The 21089-nt window shown below is 40.0% G+C and overlaps 2 protein-coding genes and 1 long non-coding RNA gene across 3 annotated transcripts in view; 2 read left to right on the forward strand and 1 right to left on the reverse strand.

Moving 5' to 3' along the window:
- Nucleotides 1-21089, forward strand: part of LOC147303176 (CD209 antigen-like protein C) — a 56336-nt gene that overhangs the window by 4587 nt on the left and 30660 nt on the right. The window lies entirely within an intron of this gene.
- LOC147303177 (C-type lectin domain family 4 member E-like) lies at nucleotides 265-3695 on the forward strand. The gene is made up of 6 exons (XM_086281389.1): nucleotides 265-562; nucleotides 1571-1681; nucleotides 2536-2667; nucleotides 2777-2916; nucleotides 3171-3283; nucleotides 3563-3695. Exons 1-6 carry the CDS (start codon nucleotides 418-420, stop codon nucleotides 3693-3695), a joined length of 774 nt encoding a protein of 257 aa, XP_086137515.1. The 5' UTR covers nucleotides 265-417.
- LOC147303178 (uncharacterized) lies at nucleotides 17057-21044 on the reverse strand. Its single transcript, XR_015127030.1, has 3 exons — nucleotides 20836-21044; nucleotides 19575-19710; nucleotides 17057-18291 (listed from the first exon to the last, which is right to left on the reverse strand). It is a non-coding gene; the product is annotated as an uncharacterized LOC147303178 (long non-coding RNA).

The following is a 21089-nucleotide window of genomic DNA, read 5'->3' on the forward strand; positions in this document are numbered from 1 at the left end:
CCGTGTTATTATAAACATACTGCAGCTGCTGAGTTAAACCTGTATGTTTGTGATATGATAAGCAGCAAATATTAAAAACAAGTTGTTGGAGGTATTTTAATGAGCACTAAATGGTTTCCCGATCCCACTGAAATCCACAAATGTATTTAAGCTACTGCAAGTTTCTGTCATTTATCATTTTTAATGATTTAATTACTGTATTATGGAATTTCAGCATTTTTAATTTATATAATGGAACTGGAGGTCTTGCAGGATGTTGTTTGCAGTGCTTCATAACTGACTCTTACACGTATCATGACGTGTCAGATGAAAAGTGACTCTCGTCTGGTTTTACTTCCTCTTTGTTTTCTCTTCAAAACTGTCGGACTTAAAGACACAGACAGACGGTGAAGCTGCTCAAAGATCTTTCAGCTCAAAATGTCTACAGAAATTCAAAGTGTTGAAGATTTCAGGGTGAAATACAGCAGAGGGTCCCAGGAGGATGGAGGAGTGAGAGAGCAGAGTGAGGTGGAGGTGTTAGATGATGGAGAGCAGCACCCTGACGTTGGCCTACAAGAAGCTGGTAAGCAGGAAATCATCAAAGTGACCAAACCAAAGAAAATGTTGGTGATGAAAGTGTTGTTCAGTGTCTTTTAAAGCTCTGATATCCGACCACTTTTAGACATATTAGTGTTCGTGTCACATGTGCCCAGAATATGTTTCCAGTCCAAACTGGCACACAGATCATTTGTTGCACTGGGCCTGTTTACTCCCAGTTAGGAGCTCCGTTTCTAACCGTCTGACTGTTTCAGTGTCTGTGGCTTCAAGTCAAACTGGTTCAGCTGCTGCTCTGCTTTCAGGAAGAGGTCTGTGAGTGGCAGAGAGAAGCAGCCAATAGCAGCAGCACAGCTCTTTTAACCTGTTAGTTAATGCAAAGCGTTTAAATCAGTATTTCTGTTCTGTGGTCCGACAAGGAACAGATGGATATCTAAACAAATTCTTTGTTAAGTCAGCTCTATCAAAATGCAGTATATGTGATTAGGAGAAACACAAACAGATGAAAAAGCTTTTAACTCAAAAGTGTTTAAGTGTAGTTTAAACTGTAGAGTTTAACTGTACTAAAGAACAGAGTAACCAATAGAACTCATTTAACTCATCAGCCCTTAATGTTTCTACAGTTCATGGTTGTTCCTTAGTATTACATTTGTACATCACTCATGTGTGCATATGATAAAGCTAATAACTGTTACATCAGGACTGCTAGGTATCCTGTTCCCATGGAAACATTGTCTTCTGAAGTATTTCAAGAGAAATCAAACACACCTGTCCAACAGCAGCTGAAACACGCTAAAAAGATATCAGTTTTCTGATTTCTGTTGGTCAAAATATATTTTGCTGCTGACCACAAATGTGTCTAAAATGTAGTCATGTCTCAACATTGCCAGCCACATTAGAAAAAGACATTTTGTGATGTGCAAGAACCACTCGATTTAACATTCCTACAAAGGAAATTAACTAAATGTAAAGAAAAATGAATTCCAAAGTGTCTTTAGTGCCTCATCAGTGGACTCTTTGTGTATTTTCTGCATAGATGAACACTTCCAGAAGAACGTTCCAGCTTCAACAAGAAGCTGGCTCAGAGTTTTTGAAGTAAACCTGGGAGTGCTGTATCTTCTGATGCTGGCTGGAATCACGACACGCTGTGAGGACATTTAATTCCAACATGTATTAAAAATTATTATTATAATTTAAATTATTATTATTTACATTTGACATCTCTACATGAAACTATTTGAAATTTAGACCTGCTTTTGTCCAGTTCTTATTCTCCTCCTGCAGTGTTTCCTCTGGTAGGATATGATCTTTTATTGGGCTTTGAATACATAGTGCAGAAACATATGTAACGTTTATTTGTTTTTAACATCTATTCCCTTTATGAAGTTAGGCTACAACAGGAAAAACAAAAAAATCATCCACACTGCTTTCTAACGGGACCACACTCTCACAGTCTTCCTTGCTGCAGGGGAGGGGTAGTGCAGTGTGCTCAGGGGGCAGGGAAGGCTGGCCAACACTGCAGCTACCATCATTCTAACCACAGCTTCCCTATTTCAGTAGCTTTCAATGGCTCGAACAGAAGAAAAGGGTTGGAGTAGCTGACAGGGACAGGAAGAGCGAGCAGGAGAGAGTTTCTCTGACAGTGTCAGAACAAGCAACAGCAGATGGGCGCTGGGGAAACATTTTTGATAAAAAAAAACACATTATAAATTAACAAACATCTGGGCTGATTTCTTCCCCACCTACAACACTCAACACGGTGATTCTGTGATTATATCAACAAAGCAGACAGGCAGCAGAATCTGCTGAAGAATGCTACAGGTGCAGTCACACTATGTTAGACAGTGGCGGTCTGTTATCATTATGCTGGCTAGTTAGTTCACTTGAGATAATTAGGGAGCTAACAAGCTAATGTTTGTTTCATTTATTTGAAAGGAAAATGAAAAACTTCCGTCGATGATATTATTTAGTTTTAAATCAGTTTTGTTGCTCTTCAACTAGATATTTTAGTCACTTTGGACAAAGAGCAGCTGCAGAACAGAAACAATGAACTGAGCAACAACTTCAGCCTTCTGGCTAATCACTCCGGTCAGCTACAGGAAGAGGTCAAGCAGCTCAAAGAAAAGATGGAAGGTAAAACACCTTTGAATCACGATATGAAAACATCTCTGTGAGTCAAGTAAAGGCTGTAACTTTCAGCACTGAGTAGAAACTGTATTTAAAACATGTGTTTGACATTAAGAGAAGTGTCCCGATCGATGGACAAGATTTGGAAGCAGCTGTTACTTTAAATCCACTGAGGCAAAGCACTGGCAAGAGAGCAGGAGAGCCTGTCAGGATAAAGGAGCTGATCTGGTGATGATAAACAGCAAAGAGGAACAGGTGGGTGTGTTTGTTCATGTCTGTGTGATCTTTGATGGAGCTGACAGTCATCTGTTACTTGTGTCTTTGACCTGCTGTCAGTCTGTGACCTGCTTCCTGTCTCCACTCTGATGAATTTCTCTCTGATTTCTGCACAATGGAAGAAAAGTTTCATCACAGTTATTCTTCCTTCAGACATGTTCACAAGATGATGTCACTACAACAGAAGTACTGAATTATGACTGGAGACAATATTTGTGTCTCTACTCAAAAAGGAATTTATCAATGAACTGAACATGAGAGGAGAGTCCTGGACTGGTCTGACAGGCAAACAGACATCAGGAGGATATGAATGGGAATGGGTGGACGGATCAGCGCTGACAGAAAGGTGAGACATTAGTTTGTTTCTATTCCAGAGTTATTATTTAGAAGTGAAACATGGATGTTTTGGAAGATAGATCAGCAATACATGAGCTGAGCTATTTTCCAACAGCCCCACAAACTGAATGTAAAGAAAAGCAGAAATCCTCCTTTGAATGAACAGCTGTGCTTGAACTCTCTTCATCTGCAGTCTGTGATGACGTTCAGTTACAACAAGTCAGTTTGAAGGAATCAGGATTGAAAAAAGTTTACTCCAGTTTAATATCATATTTTATTTCTCTGACAGGTTGTGGGCACCAGCACAGCAGAGTACGAGTTATGATTCCTATGGAGTCTGCTGTGATGATAAAGGGAACTTGAAACAGGCAGTTGAACATTATGTTGGTTACAGCTCGAAGACCTTCATCTGTGAGAAATGAGTTTGGTGCTTTGATGTAAATGTTTGAATAATCCAACCAAAGACACCTCACTATGAAATGTCCTGCATGAGCCTCAGACTCAGCTTACAGTCTTTACTTGTTCATTCTGCATCATATATTGATTACATGTGTTATCTAAGGACCTTGGAAAGAAAAGCTTCTGGACTTCTTTAAGTTGCTTGAAGACGTTTCACCTCGTCCACCTTTTGGATGATAGGTGAAACAAAAAAAAAAAAGGGGGGGGGGGGGAATGTACAATGAACATAGAGAAGCAAGGCACTGATAACTATAACAATAGTAGCATCAACAACAACAGTAACAAAACAAAATGAAACCGGTCTCAAAAGGAGACTGCTATCCTTCCAGTGATCCCAGTCCATCTTCTCATTTTTCAGACTATTTAAATGCTTAAGTGCTTACACCCAGTCCACACCCAAACCAAAACGCAGAGTATTAGACCGAACTTTGGAATAAATAACTGGCAACAAGTGATATAACAACACATATCCCAAGCATAAATGGGACTCTGTAGAGTTTAATTGTTGTTATTATCTTGTACCTGTTTCGGCCATTCATAGTTATCCCAAACTATGTATTGTCAGTGCAAGAAAAAAAAAAAGGGAGAGCGAGTCCTGGCCCTGGACATATATTAAGCGCACGTTTTGGGTCTTTAAAGGTCATTTCTTGTCCATCCGCGGTAGTAATCCTCAGCGTCGCTGGATACCCCAGTGGACTCCGTTGCAACTGTGAAGTAGATTCCTCACCTCAGTAAAGGTGGCACGCTGTTTATTCACAGCTTGGGTGAAGTCCGGCAGTACGCGAATACAATCACCATCTACAGTTGTTATCACCCCAGCCTCGGCTGCCTTTCTGAGAAATATTTCCTTTTCTGTGAACTAATGACATTTCACTACAAATGCGCGGGTGGCTGGTCATCTTGAGTTGGCTTGGTGCAGAGGGTCCAATGCGCCTATTCTAGAGTCGGCACTTTTTCTAGACCAAGAGCATTTTTCAGCATTTCCGACGCATATTCAGATGGGTGTTTCCCCTGCTCTCATCCCTCCTTTACCACCATAACGCGGCCGTTGCAGCGCTGTGACCTAGCCTCCAAATCCTCGCACCAGGCCTTCAGCAGGGCAAGCTCTTTTTTTCAGGCTGGAAATGTCGATTCCATAGAGTCGGAATTAGCAGTGACTCCCTTTTCCAACTCAGATGTGTGGTTTTCAACCTTATCCAATCTTTTATTGAGTGTCTCAACGACGTTATGCAGCTCTGTTTGGGTCTCTGCAGCCTTTTCATCTATTTTCTCCAGCAATTCTTGCTTCATTCATTGCAGCTCCTTCAGGATTGCCTGCTGCTCGCCCGCAGTTGTCTCCGTGGCATTTGGGCATGCTAGGCTAGCTGGGCCAGCAACTAGCTCTCGTGTCCTGCTCCATCTTGTTGGCTTGAATTTTTTTGGGCATGTTGTCCATAGACTGGGATGGTTCTTTTCTAATATGTTGTTGCTCTCATATGTGAAGTAATATCACGTAATTTTCTAAGAATTATATGGTAAATCCAAGGGTTCAAGGGCAGAGCTCACAAATCAATGTCCTCACATGGCGCTGCCGGTTAAAACATTTAACAGAATATAAGGGAATCAGCTCAGATGTTATTTTTAAGGCATAGAATTAGAATTCCCTAAACAGCTAATGCCAGTTCATGCTTAATACCATTTTGCACCACAAGATGGTACAGTTAGACAGCTTCTAGTCTGCACAGAGATCAATCTTATATTGTTTGTTTTTACAATACATCATTAATATTTTTGTTTGCTACCATATGGGTGAACACCCACACTTTATTCAGCTGCTGTAAAACTGCAATGAGATTTTGGTTCAAATTTCTGCCAATAAGTTGATTCATTCCCATTCTCATGTTAATTCACACTTTGCATTTTGTAATTTAATGTACTGTATATATCACACACTTAAACAAAACAAAACGTTTTGTAAAACTGCTGATTTTTTTCTTCTTTTTATACTGAAAAACATTCCCTTTGTAGTCACTCCTATTCAAATTCAAATTTTCAAATTCAAATTCAAATTCTGTAGCACTACCGAGACAGTGAGTTACCGCAACAGTAACATATGAAAATAAGCACCAAAACACAGCACCAGGTTGTCCCAGTGCACGTATACATTCTTATGAGAGAGGATTGGGGCCAATGGAAAAAAGAAAAACTGGGGACATCTTTTTTTTTTCCAAAGCTTTTTTTATTTACCTCCCTGGTTTCTGAGTCCTGGATTTCGATCCTACTCTGCCTGCCACACAGCGCACATTGACAGAGATAATTGTACCACATTTTTCCAATATAAAGTGAAGGCTGAACTTCACCTTAGTATTCTGGAGGGCCAGGAGTGACAAAATGATTTAGATAAATATGGTAAATGGTAAATGGCCTGTATTTATATAGCGCTTTACTAGTCCCTAAGGACCCCAAAGCGCTTTACATATCCAGTCATCCACCCATTCACACACACATCCACACACTGGTGATGGCAGCTACATTGTAGCCACAGCCACCCTGGGGCGCACTGACAGAGGCGAGGCTGCCGGACACTGGCGCCACCGGGCCCTCTGACCACCACCAGTAGGCAACGGGTGAAGTGTCTTGCCCAAGGACACAACGACCGAGACTGTCGGAGCCGGTGCTCGAACCAGCAACCTTACGACTACAAGGCGAACTCCCAACTCTTGAGCCACGATCGCATCATTAAATAATTTAAAATTTGTCAGTAATAAAGTAAATCTGTCAATAATTAATTAAAATTAATTAATTTTAATTAATTAATTAATTAAAATTAATTAATTTTAATTAATTAATTAAAATTAATTAATTTTAATTAATTAATTAAAATTAATTAATTTTAATTAATTAATTTTAATCGTATCGATATCGAACCATTTGATACAGTGCTTTCGGTTCGGTACGCATATGTATCGAACAATACAACATTTGTAATTTATTTTATCAACTTTCCTTCTGACGATGCTGTCTGTGTTGAGCGCTCAGTGAATCTGTGTTCGACTACTCCGCCTAGGCTGCACTGTCAAGCACAGATCCACTGAGCGCTCAACACAGACAGCATCGTCAGAAGGAAGAGCGCAGGGCAAGCTAGCGAGACAGAAGTTAAGCTCTCCTTGCAACATGGCAAACTGAACCTCCCCCACTCTCATTCAGATCTGGCGTTTGGAATTATTTTGGTTTTCATGTGACGTATGACCCTGAAGGTAAGCGCGTCATGGACTAAAGTAAAACAGTATGTTGGATGTGCCACGCAATGCTCAATTACGTGGGTGGGAACTAGTGTGTTAGCGCAGTTAGCTCGTTAACGTGTTGGCCCTCCAGCCCCATGCACGGGGCGATCAGGGGCAGCTCGTTAACGGAGATTTGCCGTGTTGTGGCGTTAACGTCATTTCAACGACAGGGCTCTCAAAATTTCAAAATCCCTGGTAGCCCTTCGGGCAGGGACTCTTCAGTTTTTGGTAGCCCAAAATAAATTTAAGTAGCCCGAATAAAAAAGCGAGCAATTTTTTGATTGATGTTTTGTTTCCTGTTTTGTTTCCTTTACAATATTATACATTAAAGTATAATATTGTAAAGGAAACAAAACATTAATCAAAAAATTGTTGAAAAACAAAATTACAACATTGTATAAAAACAATCATCAACTCAAATACTTGGTTCTGATTGAACAGAAATTTCTATGAACTTGTAAGAACTGTGTAGGACATGAATCAGTCTGTGTCAGATCCTGAATTTGAAATTTCCACTGAAGTCACGGGTAAGAGACACGTGGAACCAAGATTGAGGCCGTTTGCTTTTTGAAGTTTGCAAAGACTGCTAAATTTTGCCAGTGGTAGTTCACTGTGCGCATGTGCGCATTCGCTGTCAAAATAAAAGACGCACCAGATAAGAAGTTGCAACGCGCGTTTGCGTCCATATAAAAGGCTGTTTTTGTCCGCTAGCGTGGGATTTTCACGGCACATTCCGCACCACATCTCTGTGCGTTCATCATTTGTTTGAAGCCAGCTCACCTCCTGCAACCACTTTTCTGAGAATACGCGCTTCTTTTGTGGTTCGGACTCCTTCTGACATTTGTTTGGAGGTGGAGGAACATCACAGTAATTGCTTAAAGGAGCTTCTTCGACATCTTTAAGAGTTTTAAACAAATGTCTGTCCTCCTCCAGAAAATCTTATGTATGCAAACACGCGTTGCAACTTCTTATCTTGTGCACGTTTTTTTTTTTTTTTTTGACAGCGAATGCGCACCTGCGGACCACTTATGTGCAGCCCTGGTTATTTAGCTCGTCATATTGCAGCCACAGAAATTATTTTGTCCATGAAACCATAAAGCTGCACTTTCTTTTTGCCTTATAGTCTGATTTGTCATAACTTCTCCGTTTTGTGGTAAGCTTTTCTTTGGCTGTCACTTCTTCACCCTGACCTGTCTTATTTGGCTCAGCAGAACTAAAATATATATCCTGCTGCTTTTACACACGTACTCACATAACGCTCAGCGATTCTCTGCGCGATCAACCTCTCACATGTTTAAGCTGCGGGAGATTTCACTTGTCATGTTTGCATATAAGCTAACGATTAATAAGACGATGTCAGAGGAATTGGTGCGCAAATTATCATCACTCACAGATCAGTGCTGTCGCTCTCTATACACAGTTCGCACGATTGCAAAGTGAAAGCAAAAAAACAAGCGCAAATTCAAACGCGATTTCAATATGTCACATATTGACAGTGGCTCACCGATGCCAATGACATAATTACCCAGCTACATTTCTGAAAGAATGCAAAAGCATTGACATATATTTTTCCTTCCTACAATAGCCCGACAGGCAGGGCAGAGATAGATTTTGGTAGCCCGACTGGAAAGATCGCTAGCCCCAGGACGTCGGGCTAGCGATTTTGCGAGCCCTGAACGAGATTAACCTGAAACCACATTCTCGCATCAGTTTGTCAGGTCCCAGGGTCAAATCTAATGAGTGGCCTGTGTTGCAAAACAGGTTGATCTGGTGGTGGCTAAATAAATTAAGGATTTCAACAATGGTGTTATGCTTTGTTTAAAAGAAAAATGAAAAAGGCAAGAAGCAAGGGGAGATGAGGAGGAGGAGAAGGAATTTTGTCTTGCTGCTGCTGCAGGAGAGGACATGAGATGGTTACACTCTCCTTTTCCTCATATAACTTCAAATCAAACTCATTGTTTAAATTAGGCTCTTCAGATAGCACAGGATAGTGAGAAATGGCCACAAATCTATTATGCTGTAGACATGAAAGCATGCATGTTGCTCAGGGCACACTCAGGGTTTAAGAGCAGCATTGTCCTTTCCTTTTCTGCTCCCGGAGCTACAGACAGCCCATTCACTGGCACTTGAGAGAGTAACTATGGTTACAGAAAGCCTCTCCATGTGTGTATCTCTGAAATTTTCATGTCTCATAAGAAACAAACTCAGGTCATTATGTCCATGGAAAATGAAGAATGCAGAATTATTGACTTTTTATTTATAACTTGAACCTCCTAGGACCTGGCGTCCACATATGTGGACATGACATTTTGGGTTATTTAGACCAAAATACTCAATTTTACTCTTCAAGGGCCTGATTTCCATTTACAAGGACATTATTCTGCTACTGTTCTATCAAAATTTTAAACGAATATCTTCATATGTGGCTCTGATTTTTCATAAAAACAAATCTGGTAATTCTTTGTTTTTACATTTATCGGGCCCCAATCAGCCCAAATATCAAATATCAAAATTAAAAATGCTGCTGTGGAAGAGTTCGGGTCTTAGGAGGTTAATTGTGATTTCCACATTTACATTTTGTTTTGCTTATCAAAGATGTCTATTGTGCCTACACACGATAGCATTCAGAGCTGTATGTATTTTGTGAAGTTATTTGCTTTTTTGGCTGTGAAGACAGATCTCTGTTGCTGCATTAAATATTGACCTATAGCTGGCAAATAGTGTCACATCCTGTACCTTTGACCATTGATCTTTGATGACTATTCAGCTCAAAATACTCAAAATACTTTATTAATGTTTTGGACTAAATTGTCTGAAATGAAATAAGCAGGGCAGCACAGTGGCATGGTGGTTAGCACTGTTGCCTCACAGCAAGAGTTCAGTTCTCCCTGTGTTTGCGTGGGTTCACTCCGGCTTACTCCCACAAGACATGCAGTTAGTAGGGTTAGGTTAACTGGAAACTCTAAATTTCCCATAGGTGTGATGATTGTGATTGGTTATCTGTCTCTATGTGTTAGCTCTGTGGCCTGTCCAGGATGTACCCTGCTTCTCGCCCTAAGACAGCTGGGATAGCCCCCCCACCCGTGACCCTGACAAGGATAAGAGAAAGGGGATCAATGGGAATAATATTTCATTATATCAACTCACTTGATTTGGCACTATATAAATAAAATGAAGTTAAATTAAAGAGACTCAGCTCAGAATAATTTTATGTGGAATTAAAAAAAAATTAACAACTGCCATCAGGAAAATTTTGCTGAATTGTTTTGAAATACTTGGGATTTAGGTTTAACTTGATGTAAGAGTTACATTTTAATGAATGCTGATACATACCCACAAATAAGGTCTAGGGGAAGATGTGGGGAGCAGGGAATAAAAGAAAAGGACACCAAACAGAGCAGCATGGTAAATAATAGGTTTTTTTAATTAGCAGTTTAACACAAAGAGATGGCAATGGCGCTTTATCAATAAGAACAAAAAAAGGTCACAACCCAGTGTTGTGTGTCTAGGTGAAAGAAAGAACAAACAACAAAGATAAATGCACTTCTGCGGCCTACCTCGCCACAGCTCCCACATCTCCAAACTGCAGCACCAACAACCACACCATAGGACCTCTCCACTCCCTGGAAGGCAGTGCAAAGACAGTTGGACTGAAGAAGTCACTTGGATGAGTGACAAAACGTCACTGAAAATGCTACGTCCAGATGAACAGAATCAACTTTGGAGAATGGCACAACAGGTAAGTCAGTCAACGAAAGATGTTGTGGTGTTCGGTTAACCATTAAGCTGTTTAATTGTTGGCTAGCCTGTGACAGAGAGGTGTAGTGGTGCCTTAATTAGGTGGGACAAGACAACTGTAGCCTGCTAGCTCTACTGACGTTTGTCTCTGCTTGTGTATTTGCTGACCCTTCTCCAATTCTAAAATGGATGAAAAGCTTAGAATGTGTCTGGCACGCCGTCAGTTGGTGAAGGAGGAAAGAGAGAGGGAGTTCCAGTTCAGGAGGATGGAACAGCTATCACGTTGCATCAGATAGAGCTGATGAGCTCTTGGCCTACACCTGTTGGTGCACAGGTGTTTAGGAGCTTGTTTGTGGGCAATGACATTCACCTTGTTCTAGTTTTTTCTGAATCAAGTGTTCATAGTTTCTTCATTGCATTTGAATGCATGGCGACTTCGCTGCACTGGCCTCAGGATGTGTATTGTGTAATGTTGCTGTGTACGTTGACAGATAAGACTCATGAAGCTTGTTCTGGTCTGTTGACAGAGGACTGTTTAGTTTACAAAAAGCTTATGAACTTGTACCTGAAGCCTGTAGGCAGCATTTGGTCGCCATACTATAGCAGGGCTGACACAGACTGAAAATCACTTGCAAGCACATTCATGTGTATGGGCAATTTAGAATACTCAGTTAACCAAACCCCACTAACTGCATGTCTTTGGGCTGTGGGAGGAAGCCCAAGTATCCAGAAAGACCCCACTTTCTATATACACGGGGAGAACACTCTGCACACAGAAAGGCCTCAGCCAGTTGATGGATTTAAACTCTATATGTTCTTGCTGTAAGGCAACAATGCAAAATAAAACAAGGTAATGTTAATGGTCTGGTTCTTATATAGCACTTTTCTACTCTGAGCACTCAAAGCACTTTATACAACTAATTCAAACTATGAAGACACTCAAAATAAATTTCCTGTGGTTGGAAACTGTTTGTGCTACATTTTTGTATTTACACTTTTGAGGGATAAACCGAATAAATTTCTCCAACCAGAAATATATGTAAAAAAATAAATAAATAAATAATTTTGTAGTTTATTGCACTTTTTTCCAATTTATGTAGTTACTATGGACTTAATGCAAACATATTATTAAAATTTGGGCTATAATGGTTGTATTGATGTGTAGCAACTTGAAATGCTCCCAAAAATGGCTCCACAGCATGTGAAAATGTAAAGATAAGCTCTGGCGGACGTGGCTCTATGGTAGGACTTAAAGGGTTAAAGAAATACGTCATAAATATAATCACCATAGAAACAGGTAAAGACTGAGCCTCTACTTGAATGTAGTGGTCTGACGACTGTGCGTCATTGTGGACTATTATTTATAATTTATCTTAAAAAAAAAAAATAAAAAAAAAAAAAAAAAAAAGAAGACAAAAGGTGTTTTTCTGTTCAGGGTTGTTCACTTCTCATTTAGGCAACTTAAATTTTACTTCTATGATGACGAACCTGGAATCCAAAAAAATGTTGCATTTAATTTTTACATTGAATTAATCAACTGAAGATCCAAATATCAGTCAAACAGAAAAGACATTTTATATCCACTGCAACTGATTTTTGTCATTTTCTATCGACAATTAAACATTTAATCACTACATTTCAACGTGTAAACATTTTCAACATGAAATACAGTCAGAGCACACTCCGATTATCTGCAGACCGAATTTGTCATGGTCCTCGATGACCCTGTCATGAACCGCAGTTCATGCACACAAGTGGGATCCAAAAGCAAACACAATACGTAAGGGGTGACTAACGGGCTGGCGTGGTGCAGCCATCTGTGCAGTGTTAAATAATCCTCCTGGTAATCACCTGGAATGGGATGCAGGTGCGATGGTGACGGCCCAACCTGAGGGTGTGGCCACCGGGGCATCCCAAACACACCTCAGACACAGAGCCACTGACCATGACAGACCCAGTGCTTTGTGTCTGTTTAAGTTGTATTCCCTGAGTATTGTTATTCGTCGGTTTTGGTTCTGCTTGTTATATTATTAGTCCTCGGATTTTGGTTTCTGTTATTGTGATAAACCGAGCAGCGAAGAAAACTTTGGCACAGGTTAAAGTCCAAAAATCAGTCACCCACACATTCACATTCACACACTGGGGATGGCAAGCTACACTGCAGCCACAGCCGCCCTGGGACGCACTGACAGAGCTCTATACTCAAAGCGCTCTATACATCATGCCACATTCACCCTGTCACGCCCATTCTCACAAGCACTTTCTCTAAACTTAGTGCTGTCTAACCACATTCACACATATTTGATGGATACATCGGAGAGCAGCTTGGGGTTAGCATCTCGCCCAAGGCTGGAAGAGCCAGGGATCAAACCACCAACCTTCCGATCAGTAGGTGACCTTCTCTACCTCCTGAGCTACAGCCACCCTAGCAGCTGCAACTAAGGTAACTCAGAAGATTAAATCATACATAACAGTGTAAACTAAAATGTGCGCACTTATTTTAGAATGCAGTGTTATGTGGATATGTGAAATAATTCTAAACCAAAACCAGTTATTTATTGTCCTGTAAATTAATTCTTATATTTAAAGAAAGACAATGTGAATGCAATGTACAAGCCTCTACACCAGGGGTGTCAAACTCAATTGCACAGGGGGCCAAAACTCAAGGCACACTTTAGGTCGCGGGCCAAACAAGATAAACATTTATTGAACACACTAAAACATGTTTTTTAAACATAAATATGAATACAAACAGACAGGAATATTATTCTAGATTAAATAATCTTAAAAAATTAAATAAACTTTAACTTTAAATATGTTGCTCTTCATAAAAATATATCCTGTCAAAATTATGCAAGTTAGAAATATGAACATGCTGCCAAAACCCCAGAAAAAATAAATGAAAGCAAACACAAGGTTGGAGCCGCATGTAGACGGAGCTGGGCGCTGCTGCAGGAGTGGAACTAATAAACTGTGCGGCCATTCAGTGTCGTACTTTCCCCGAGTGCATCATTACACTGCAGCTCCATCTGAATCTGCACAGGTGCAGCTCAGCAAAGTCTGCTGACTTGGTTCAACATTACTTGGCAACAGGGAAAGTGAGGTAGGTTGCACAGGTGCATTTGTGACAGCTTCACTTGAAACGCTTTCACCGCATCGTACATGTCCATGAACTGACAGGTTTCCTTGCTGAGCTCAAAAACTCTGTTGAGAATTTTTATCCCAACGCAGCCAGCGGACCTCTGTATGAAGGAATGTCAGCAAACTCTGAATCTATTTCCCACATAAAAGACTGAAATTGACGGTGATTTAAACTTTTAGCTCAGATAAAATTTACGGTTTGCGTTACGGTGATCATTACATGCTCCATTTTTAGGACTTTACCACACAGCCTTTCCTGGTGTGTGATGCAGTGATATGCTGTTAACTCACCGGTACAGTTCTCCTCCTGCATCTTTACTCTTTCATGTCGTTACACTTTGACATACGTTTTCAAAAATGTCTTTTCCTGTCGTTGTCCCGTGCATCGATTTAATGTTCAATATTTCCTCTCCACGGATGAAGCTGGCCAGCCGTGCAGTGTCCATCATGTCTGTCCTTTCATCCACAGCAAGAGAGTATGCAATAAAGTTTTTGCTTCTTTCACACAACTGTGTTCTTAAATCAGTGGCTGTCTCACAAACCCGATCAGCAATCGTATTTCTGCTCAGGCTCACATTTGCCAAAATCTGCGTTTTGTCTGGACACAAGACGTCGCACAGCTTCATCCTGCAGCTCTTCAGAGCGGTACCGGGCTCATTTGGCTCCTCTGCTACAATAAAACTTGCTGTCACAACAGCTTCACTTTGTGATTTTGCTGTCAATGTCCATCATGTCTATACTTTTCTTGTCTATACATGTCTGTACTTTTCAGCTTATCCTGACGTTTTGTCTCGTAGTGCCGTCTTAAATTAAATTCCTTCATTATAGCCACATTAGCTCCACTAATAAGACACATGGCTTTACCAGCATGTCTGTAAACATATATTCAGGCACCCACTGGCGCTGAAAGGCTCTGCTTTCAGAATCAACTTTTCTCTCCACCATTGTGAGCGGCGAGCTTCGCAATAACAGAAGTTTGTCTTGATTGACGCGGGAATGTTCCCAGTTAGCCTAGCGTTCAGCAAGGAGGCTGCAGCGCTGCATTATGGGTATGGCATTATCTGTAGTTTGTATATTATTAGCGCCTCATATCACCTGGCCATGCATAACAATAATAGTATATCTATATAAAATGATCTCGCGGGCCGGATATAAATGTACGCCGGGCTGGATGTGGCCCGCGGGCCACATCCAGCAGGGAGTGTGGTGAGGGGAGATAGGCCCCCACACCTGGGGAGCCCTGAGATTTTCCCAGAGAGGTGGAGTCTAAGACCTGACCTGACACATAAACATAGACAAGCAGGCACACACAGACACAAACATGCATTCCCACCCTCATGTGCACCAAATACTCAATACCACATGAGGGGTACTGGTACTATCCAGGTACTATCATCCCCAGACAGGCAATCCACCCTGTCTGGGGACAAGCAGACCACCCCCAGCTCTGCAGCAGCAGGGAGGCCCAGCATCCCAGACCCCAAGCAGACAGCCAACTCCTCCTCCCAGCCCCCCGCCCCGACTGCAAACAGAGAACAGGGGTGTGAAGTCCCCATACCTCTCTCCACCCGGACATATGTGGTGTTGCTGCGTGCTGTTCTAAGGTGTATTTAAAACACGGGAGGGCATGGAGCTTTCTACCAGAGAGCAGCAGGTGTGCAGTTTTAAGACACTTTACCATGAGCTTTGTCAATCTCTTATGGACAGTCTGTGGTCCCATTTATTAAGTCTTGTATATCATTTTAATGAGGTAGTTACTGACCATTTGACAAACAGCCGCTGCAGCCTCTGGACAACACTTCAGTCCACATGTTGGAGGTTTGAGTTGCAGAAAAGCTTGCACCTCGGGCCACTTTGGAGGTGGGGTGCCCCCGGCCTCTCGGCCTGGGGCTCGGTCACTCAGGCACAGCTGGCTGCCGGCGGAGCTCACGGGCGCGTGACTGCAACTCCCCCTGGCTTCTGCTCCGCGGCTGCTGAATGAGCTCTCATCTGGGACTCTCCTCAGCTCTTTCTGGGACAGTGGCGCGGCTGCCCCTCTGTGGGTCTTCCTTGGTCTCTTGTGTTCTGGGGGCCTCTGGATGTCTGGAGTTTTGATCTCCTCCATACCTGCTTGATACCATAGAGGACAGGGCTGTGGCTCCCCACACTCTCTAGCAGATCATTACATGGAGAAACCTTTGGAATGCAAGCATGCTGATCCACACAGGTATGCACACAGGTGTACACATGGGTATTCACAGACGCGGACTACAGCTTTCTTGGCTGCTGCCTCAAAGCACACTGTGCGCTGTCTATCTTGCGTGCTGCACAATATCGTTTATTATTTAGTAACTATTGATATCTATGACTAGCTAGTTTATTGTGATGGTGCTTTTTTTTTTTTTTTTTATTATTATGTTGCTCTTTGTTGTTTGCTGTCTCCCCTGTTTTTTTTGTTTTTCTTTCTCTCCATACAGGTGACCCAGGAGTTTTTTTTTTTTTTTTTTTTCTCTCTTCCCCCCCTTCTCACCGTCTCTTCTCCCCTTTGGTTTTCTTTCTTTCATTCTTTCCCCCTGTCCTATTAAAAAAAGAAAAAAAAAAAAAAAAAAGGATGACAAAGGATGAACTGAAGCTCCGCCATCACGTGATGTCACATGCTGCTGTTTCTGATGTCACTTCCAAAAAAAAAAAAAAAAAAAAAAAAAAAGAATTTGGTGTCACACACACTGTAAAAAAATATTCCGTAGAAAAACAGAAAATGTCCTGGTAATTTTCTGCCAGTACATTTTCTGTTTTTTTACGGAGGTTTGACGGACCTTTCTGTAAATGATAAAACGGAAAATTCTGTAGATTTACAGTATACTCTCTGTACTATTTACGGACATTTCCTTCAGCTATAAAACAGAAGATTCCGTTTATTCACAGTATATTTTCTGTATCATTAACTGATATTTTCCGTTAATAGAAAAATTGAAATTTCTGTTTATATTACTATTTCCAAGCACTTCTTTTCACTGTAACTCATTAAATATAGTTCTTTATATCCTTAAACGTACATTTCTATGCAATTACAACCTAGTACACCATGTACTCAAAAATTCATAAATTAAAACTTAATTTGTGCTTCGTACACAACAACATTGGTACAATTAATGTTAAATATTCTTTTATTCTCCTTAACTCAAACACTATACTAAAATATAATGACAGCATCCATCTTGTCATAAAACTACTAAACAGCTGATACATGAACAAAATAACTCACAAGCTTTCAAATTTGAGCATTTTTATTTCCTTGAAATCAGGTTGCCCTCATGTAAATGTGTTTATTTACATTCATTCAAGTGGCTACCAAGTGTTTTCTTCAAACAGGACACCTGACAAACAAAAAATGTCATATTTAACGACATGTTCACATTTAATAATATCCAGAGTACCTTTTAGTTAGAATCACTGCCTTGTGGTAGTTTTGCCTCAGCCAAATGGTTAAGGTGTGGTTTACATCCATCTCTGTCCACTTATGATACAGTATACACATGTAGTCAGTTATAGCCAAACACCTTTGATTACTGAATTGCATTCACTTCATTAATGAAGTGAATGTAATTCACATTTGTGTGAACATTTGTCTGAGATTAACTCTTTGGGCTCTTTACCTTACAATATAACATACTTGAGTCAAAATTTGTTGACTGTTTAAGTGGTGCCACATGAATACAACTGAACAGATCTAAAGAAGATGTTCCTGAACTTTGGGTTTATTCGAACAGGACTGATGGATAACCACAGGACTTTTCCCCATATGATAACTACAACACATAATAAATTAAGACAGATTACTGTCCCAAACTTAAAGATAAAAGTGTATTTACGGGACTTGTTTTGTCAGTGAGGAGCAAAGTATAATTAGAAGTGCTTGTTCTGATGAAAAGTTAAACTGTAAACAGCAGCATAGTGAATAAGGATCTGTGTCCACGAATCCTCAGCAGTGACAACACTTAAACATCATAGTTCAAAATCCTTAATGCACACCTTTTTCTCCACGGTGTTCAAATTCTCTAAGCTGGTTAAGTAGAGGAAAAAGTCTGACATATTTCATGACCATTAAATGTTAGACAAGGCTCTGAAAACGAGGTTACAGTTACAAACAAAAACCTCTGCTAGTGCGCACAGACCCTAAATCACAAACAATAAGACAATAGTAAGACAAATTACTACAAAGTCTTATTACCACTCTTCATATAACAGTGTGACAAAGTCCTGAATGCAGCCTTGCATGTTAGTACATCAAGGTCCATCTGAGCTTTAAGTAAAATACACTCAGCTTTTCCTTGGATTTTAAGAGTTGCTCAGTTCATACAGGAACTGCAGCAGTCGGAGTTAACGTGTCGCTGTGTTGCTCCTCCGTGTCAGCCATTGAGACTAGTCGCAATTTATTCTGAGAAAAAAAAGAGAAACAACAAGACATTTTTAAAAAGTTTGTATTTTTATAATTTTTTTTTACCTAGAGCATAAACAACATAAACAAAAAAAGGATTAGGGCTGTGCGATATGACGATATATATCAGATTACGATATAAAAATGTCTATCGTTTCATATTATACACTATTCTTTGTTTTGTGGTGTTGCAAAATAAACTGTTTACGGCAATATTTTTTTCATGGTTTTGATGGTCACTGTAGTTGCTATATTATTTCTTAAAGTTCTCTCCTTCTCTTATACTTAAAATAACCACACTATGGACGGACAAGTGACTGTTTTTACGCGTACTTTCGTTACCAACAATGAGGATAAAACCATCGTGTGGCTCCGCCGTCCGCTTGTTTATTTTCCACATAAACCTTTCACAATAAAGCTCAAGTTTCTGTTGAGACTTTTCAAACTAAACTGAAATGATATACATTATTCTCAAACATAAAATTTCAGAATATGCATCAAACAAATGACCTCAAATAAAAACATCAAGTAACTATAAATGGCGCTTACAGTCACCACGCAGATGAAGGCACAGAGAATACCAGCATGGCCAGCAAGGATGAGGCAGAACCAGAAGGACCAGTCAAAAGAAATCGAGGACCTTATTGTTAAATGAGGGGCTACCTCTGTAGCATGGACATGGTTTGGTTATGAAAAGTCTGACACGCCCCAGAAAACTGTACTATGCAAATTATGCCACAAACTGGTCCCCACCACCACTCGAACACGACAAACCTCTTTAACCACCTACACAAGAATCACATGAAAGAGTTTCGAGAGAGTTTACGAATGAAAAGCAAAAAAGAGTCGTCAGGTGCTCAAAATAATCCTTAGACTCAAACGTTAGAACAGGCTTTTCCTTGCAGCACGCCGTGTAATAAATACTCAGAAAGAAAATGGCGGCCATTTAAACTCATGTCTAAAAATGTATAGTTTCATGCATCGGTCAAAACACTCGACTCCAGGTACACGACGCCCAACTGAAAACATTTCACATAAGTCGAGTTGCCCGAGAATCACAGAATTTACAGAAAATGCACTATTTTGTGATATATATCGTTATCAGGAGAGATACGTCTTATATTGGGATATGAGATTTTGGTCATATCACGCAGCCCTACAAAGGATTATAATTCACGTAGAGTTGCATACACATAACACCATTCTGTTGCAACAAAAGCAGTTTATAATTAAAGTAACATACATACCTTGAAAAACTAAATCAACCACAACATTAAACTCACCTTGTGTTTGTAGAGAAGGTGATCAGGGTTTTTCTTCATTTCCTGAGACCAGCTGCTCTGGATCATCACCAGCTTGTATCTTCATCTTTTTTTTCCACTCGGGGAAGTCTTTCCTTTTCTTGGCCATTGCTCTGCACTGGAAAACCAAAGTGTGTGATCAAAGGTGAAATAAGGGATATTTTTCCACTGCAGGACTTAAAGTGCTTCAAGTAGTGATAGCTGTTGATCCATTTCTCAAATAATCTGTAAGGATCTGGATTTTTAAGAAAGATACAAATATCTCTGCTTATATTTGGCTAAAAGCTTGATATAGACAAGGCATATAGAGCCCCTGCACACCAGCACTGCGCTTACATTATAGTTCAATCAAGAAATAGTTATTATTGATTTATTATTGAATTTTTTTAGTAATAATTTTTAGTATTTAATCACATTAGCACAGTGGGGTGACAAAAATATTCCACATACAAGAAATACTGCTCAGCATTTCATAAATTACATTTTCAACAAATGTTGGAGTAAAAACACAGTTACAGGGAAAATGTGTCTGTCTGTAAATATTAACTAAACATTTCTATGTGCTACAAAATAGACATACTGTAATTGTAAATGTGCTGAGGTGAAACTATACTTTCAATAATTTTACCACTACAGTCTGTTAACCACCGAAATAATCTATGCTGGTCAGCTAGCTAAAAGTCTTTACTTTAGCAGCCCAAATCAGAGGCTAACATTAGCATTTGCTAGCGTCAGCCAGGAAGGTCTGAGGCTTAAACTAGGGTTAGTGTAACTTTGCCTGAAACCCTTTAAAGTGTACAGTAGAGCCAACTGTAAAACACAGGTATTGATACAGTACTTATTAGAGTCCTAGAATAATTTCTAGAACCATGAAGTTCTCACTTTCCCAGTTATCCACATCGCTGACTTTCGCTAATTAGCTAGTTAGCAGTCACAGCTGTGTAATACCCAGAGAGACACAGACAGCTAACTATAATATTTATGAAAACTGGTTCAGCCACTGAAGGGCAAAACTGGTGGTATCACAGTAAAAATTATTTTAACATTAACTAAAATAAAGCTTAAGTCATGTTAAACCTAAATAACAATTATTTTAAAAAATGAGTCAGCAAAATATTCCTGACTTGTCTGGAGACAGCCGAAACCAGTTAACAAATAAATTAACAATTCTTTCTAAATAAAAACACGGAGTCTTTTGAAAAACATTATTTTAATAAAACGAAACATGAGTTTTAATACTTACCACAGAAATTTGAAGGCAGTTTCTCCAACTTCAGAATCCAAAATCCAGATGAAGCCTGAAAGAAGCCTAATGGCTGCTCTTGCGCTTACTTTTCCCTCCTTTTCAGGTTCTTTTTCCCACAATGCATTGCAGTAGTTGAGAAATACAGAAAAATACCTGTAAATGACTAATACGGAAAATTCCTTCACGTTTATACAGTAGATTGTACTGTATTTTTACGGATTTTTTTTACAGTGCACAAACAGGTACACTTG

This window comes from Aulonocara sp. 'chitande type north' Nkhata Bay, linkage group LG22 (genome assembly GCF_057382095.1).
Source record: "Aulonocara sp. 'chitande type north' Nkhata Bay isolate Kocher_YH1m ecotype deep benthic linkage group LG22, A_spYH_male_GT1.1, whole genome shotgun sequence".
NCBI classification, from domain to species: Eukaryota; Metazoa; Chordata; class Actinopteri; order Cichliformes; family Cichlidae; genus Aulonocara; species Aulonocara sp. 'chitande type north' Nkhata Bay.

Excerpts from the sequence above, each read along its gene's own strand:
- LOC147303177 (XM_086281389.1), top strand. The coding sequence starts at position 418 with ATGTCTACAGAAATTCAAAGTGTTGAAGATTTCAGGGTGAAATACAGC. Across the intron at positions 563-1,570 it reads CGTTGGCCTACAAGAAGCTG|ATGAACACTTCCAGAAGAAC; the intron begins GTAAGCAGGAAA and ends TTTTCTGCATAG. Across the intron at positions 2,917-3,170 it reads TAAACAGCAAAGAGGAACAG|GAATTTATCAATGAACTGAA; the intron begins GTGGGTGTGTTT and ends CTACTCAAAAAG.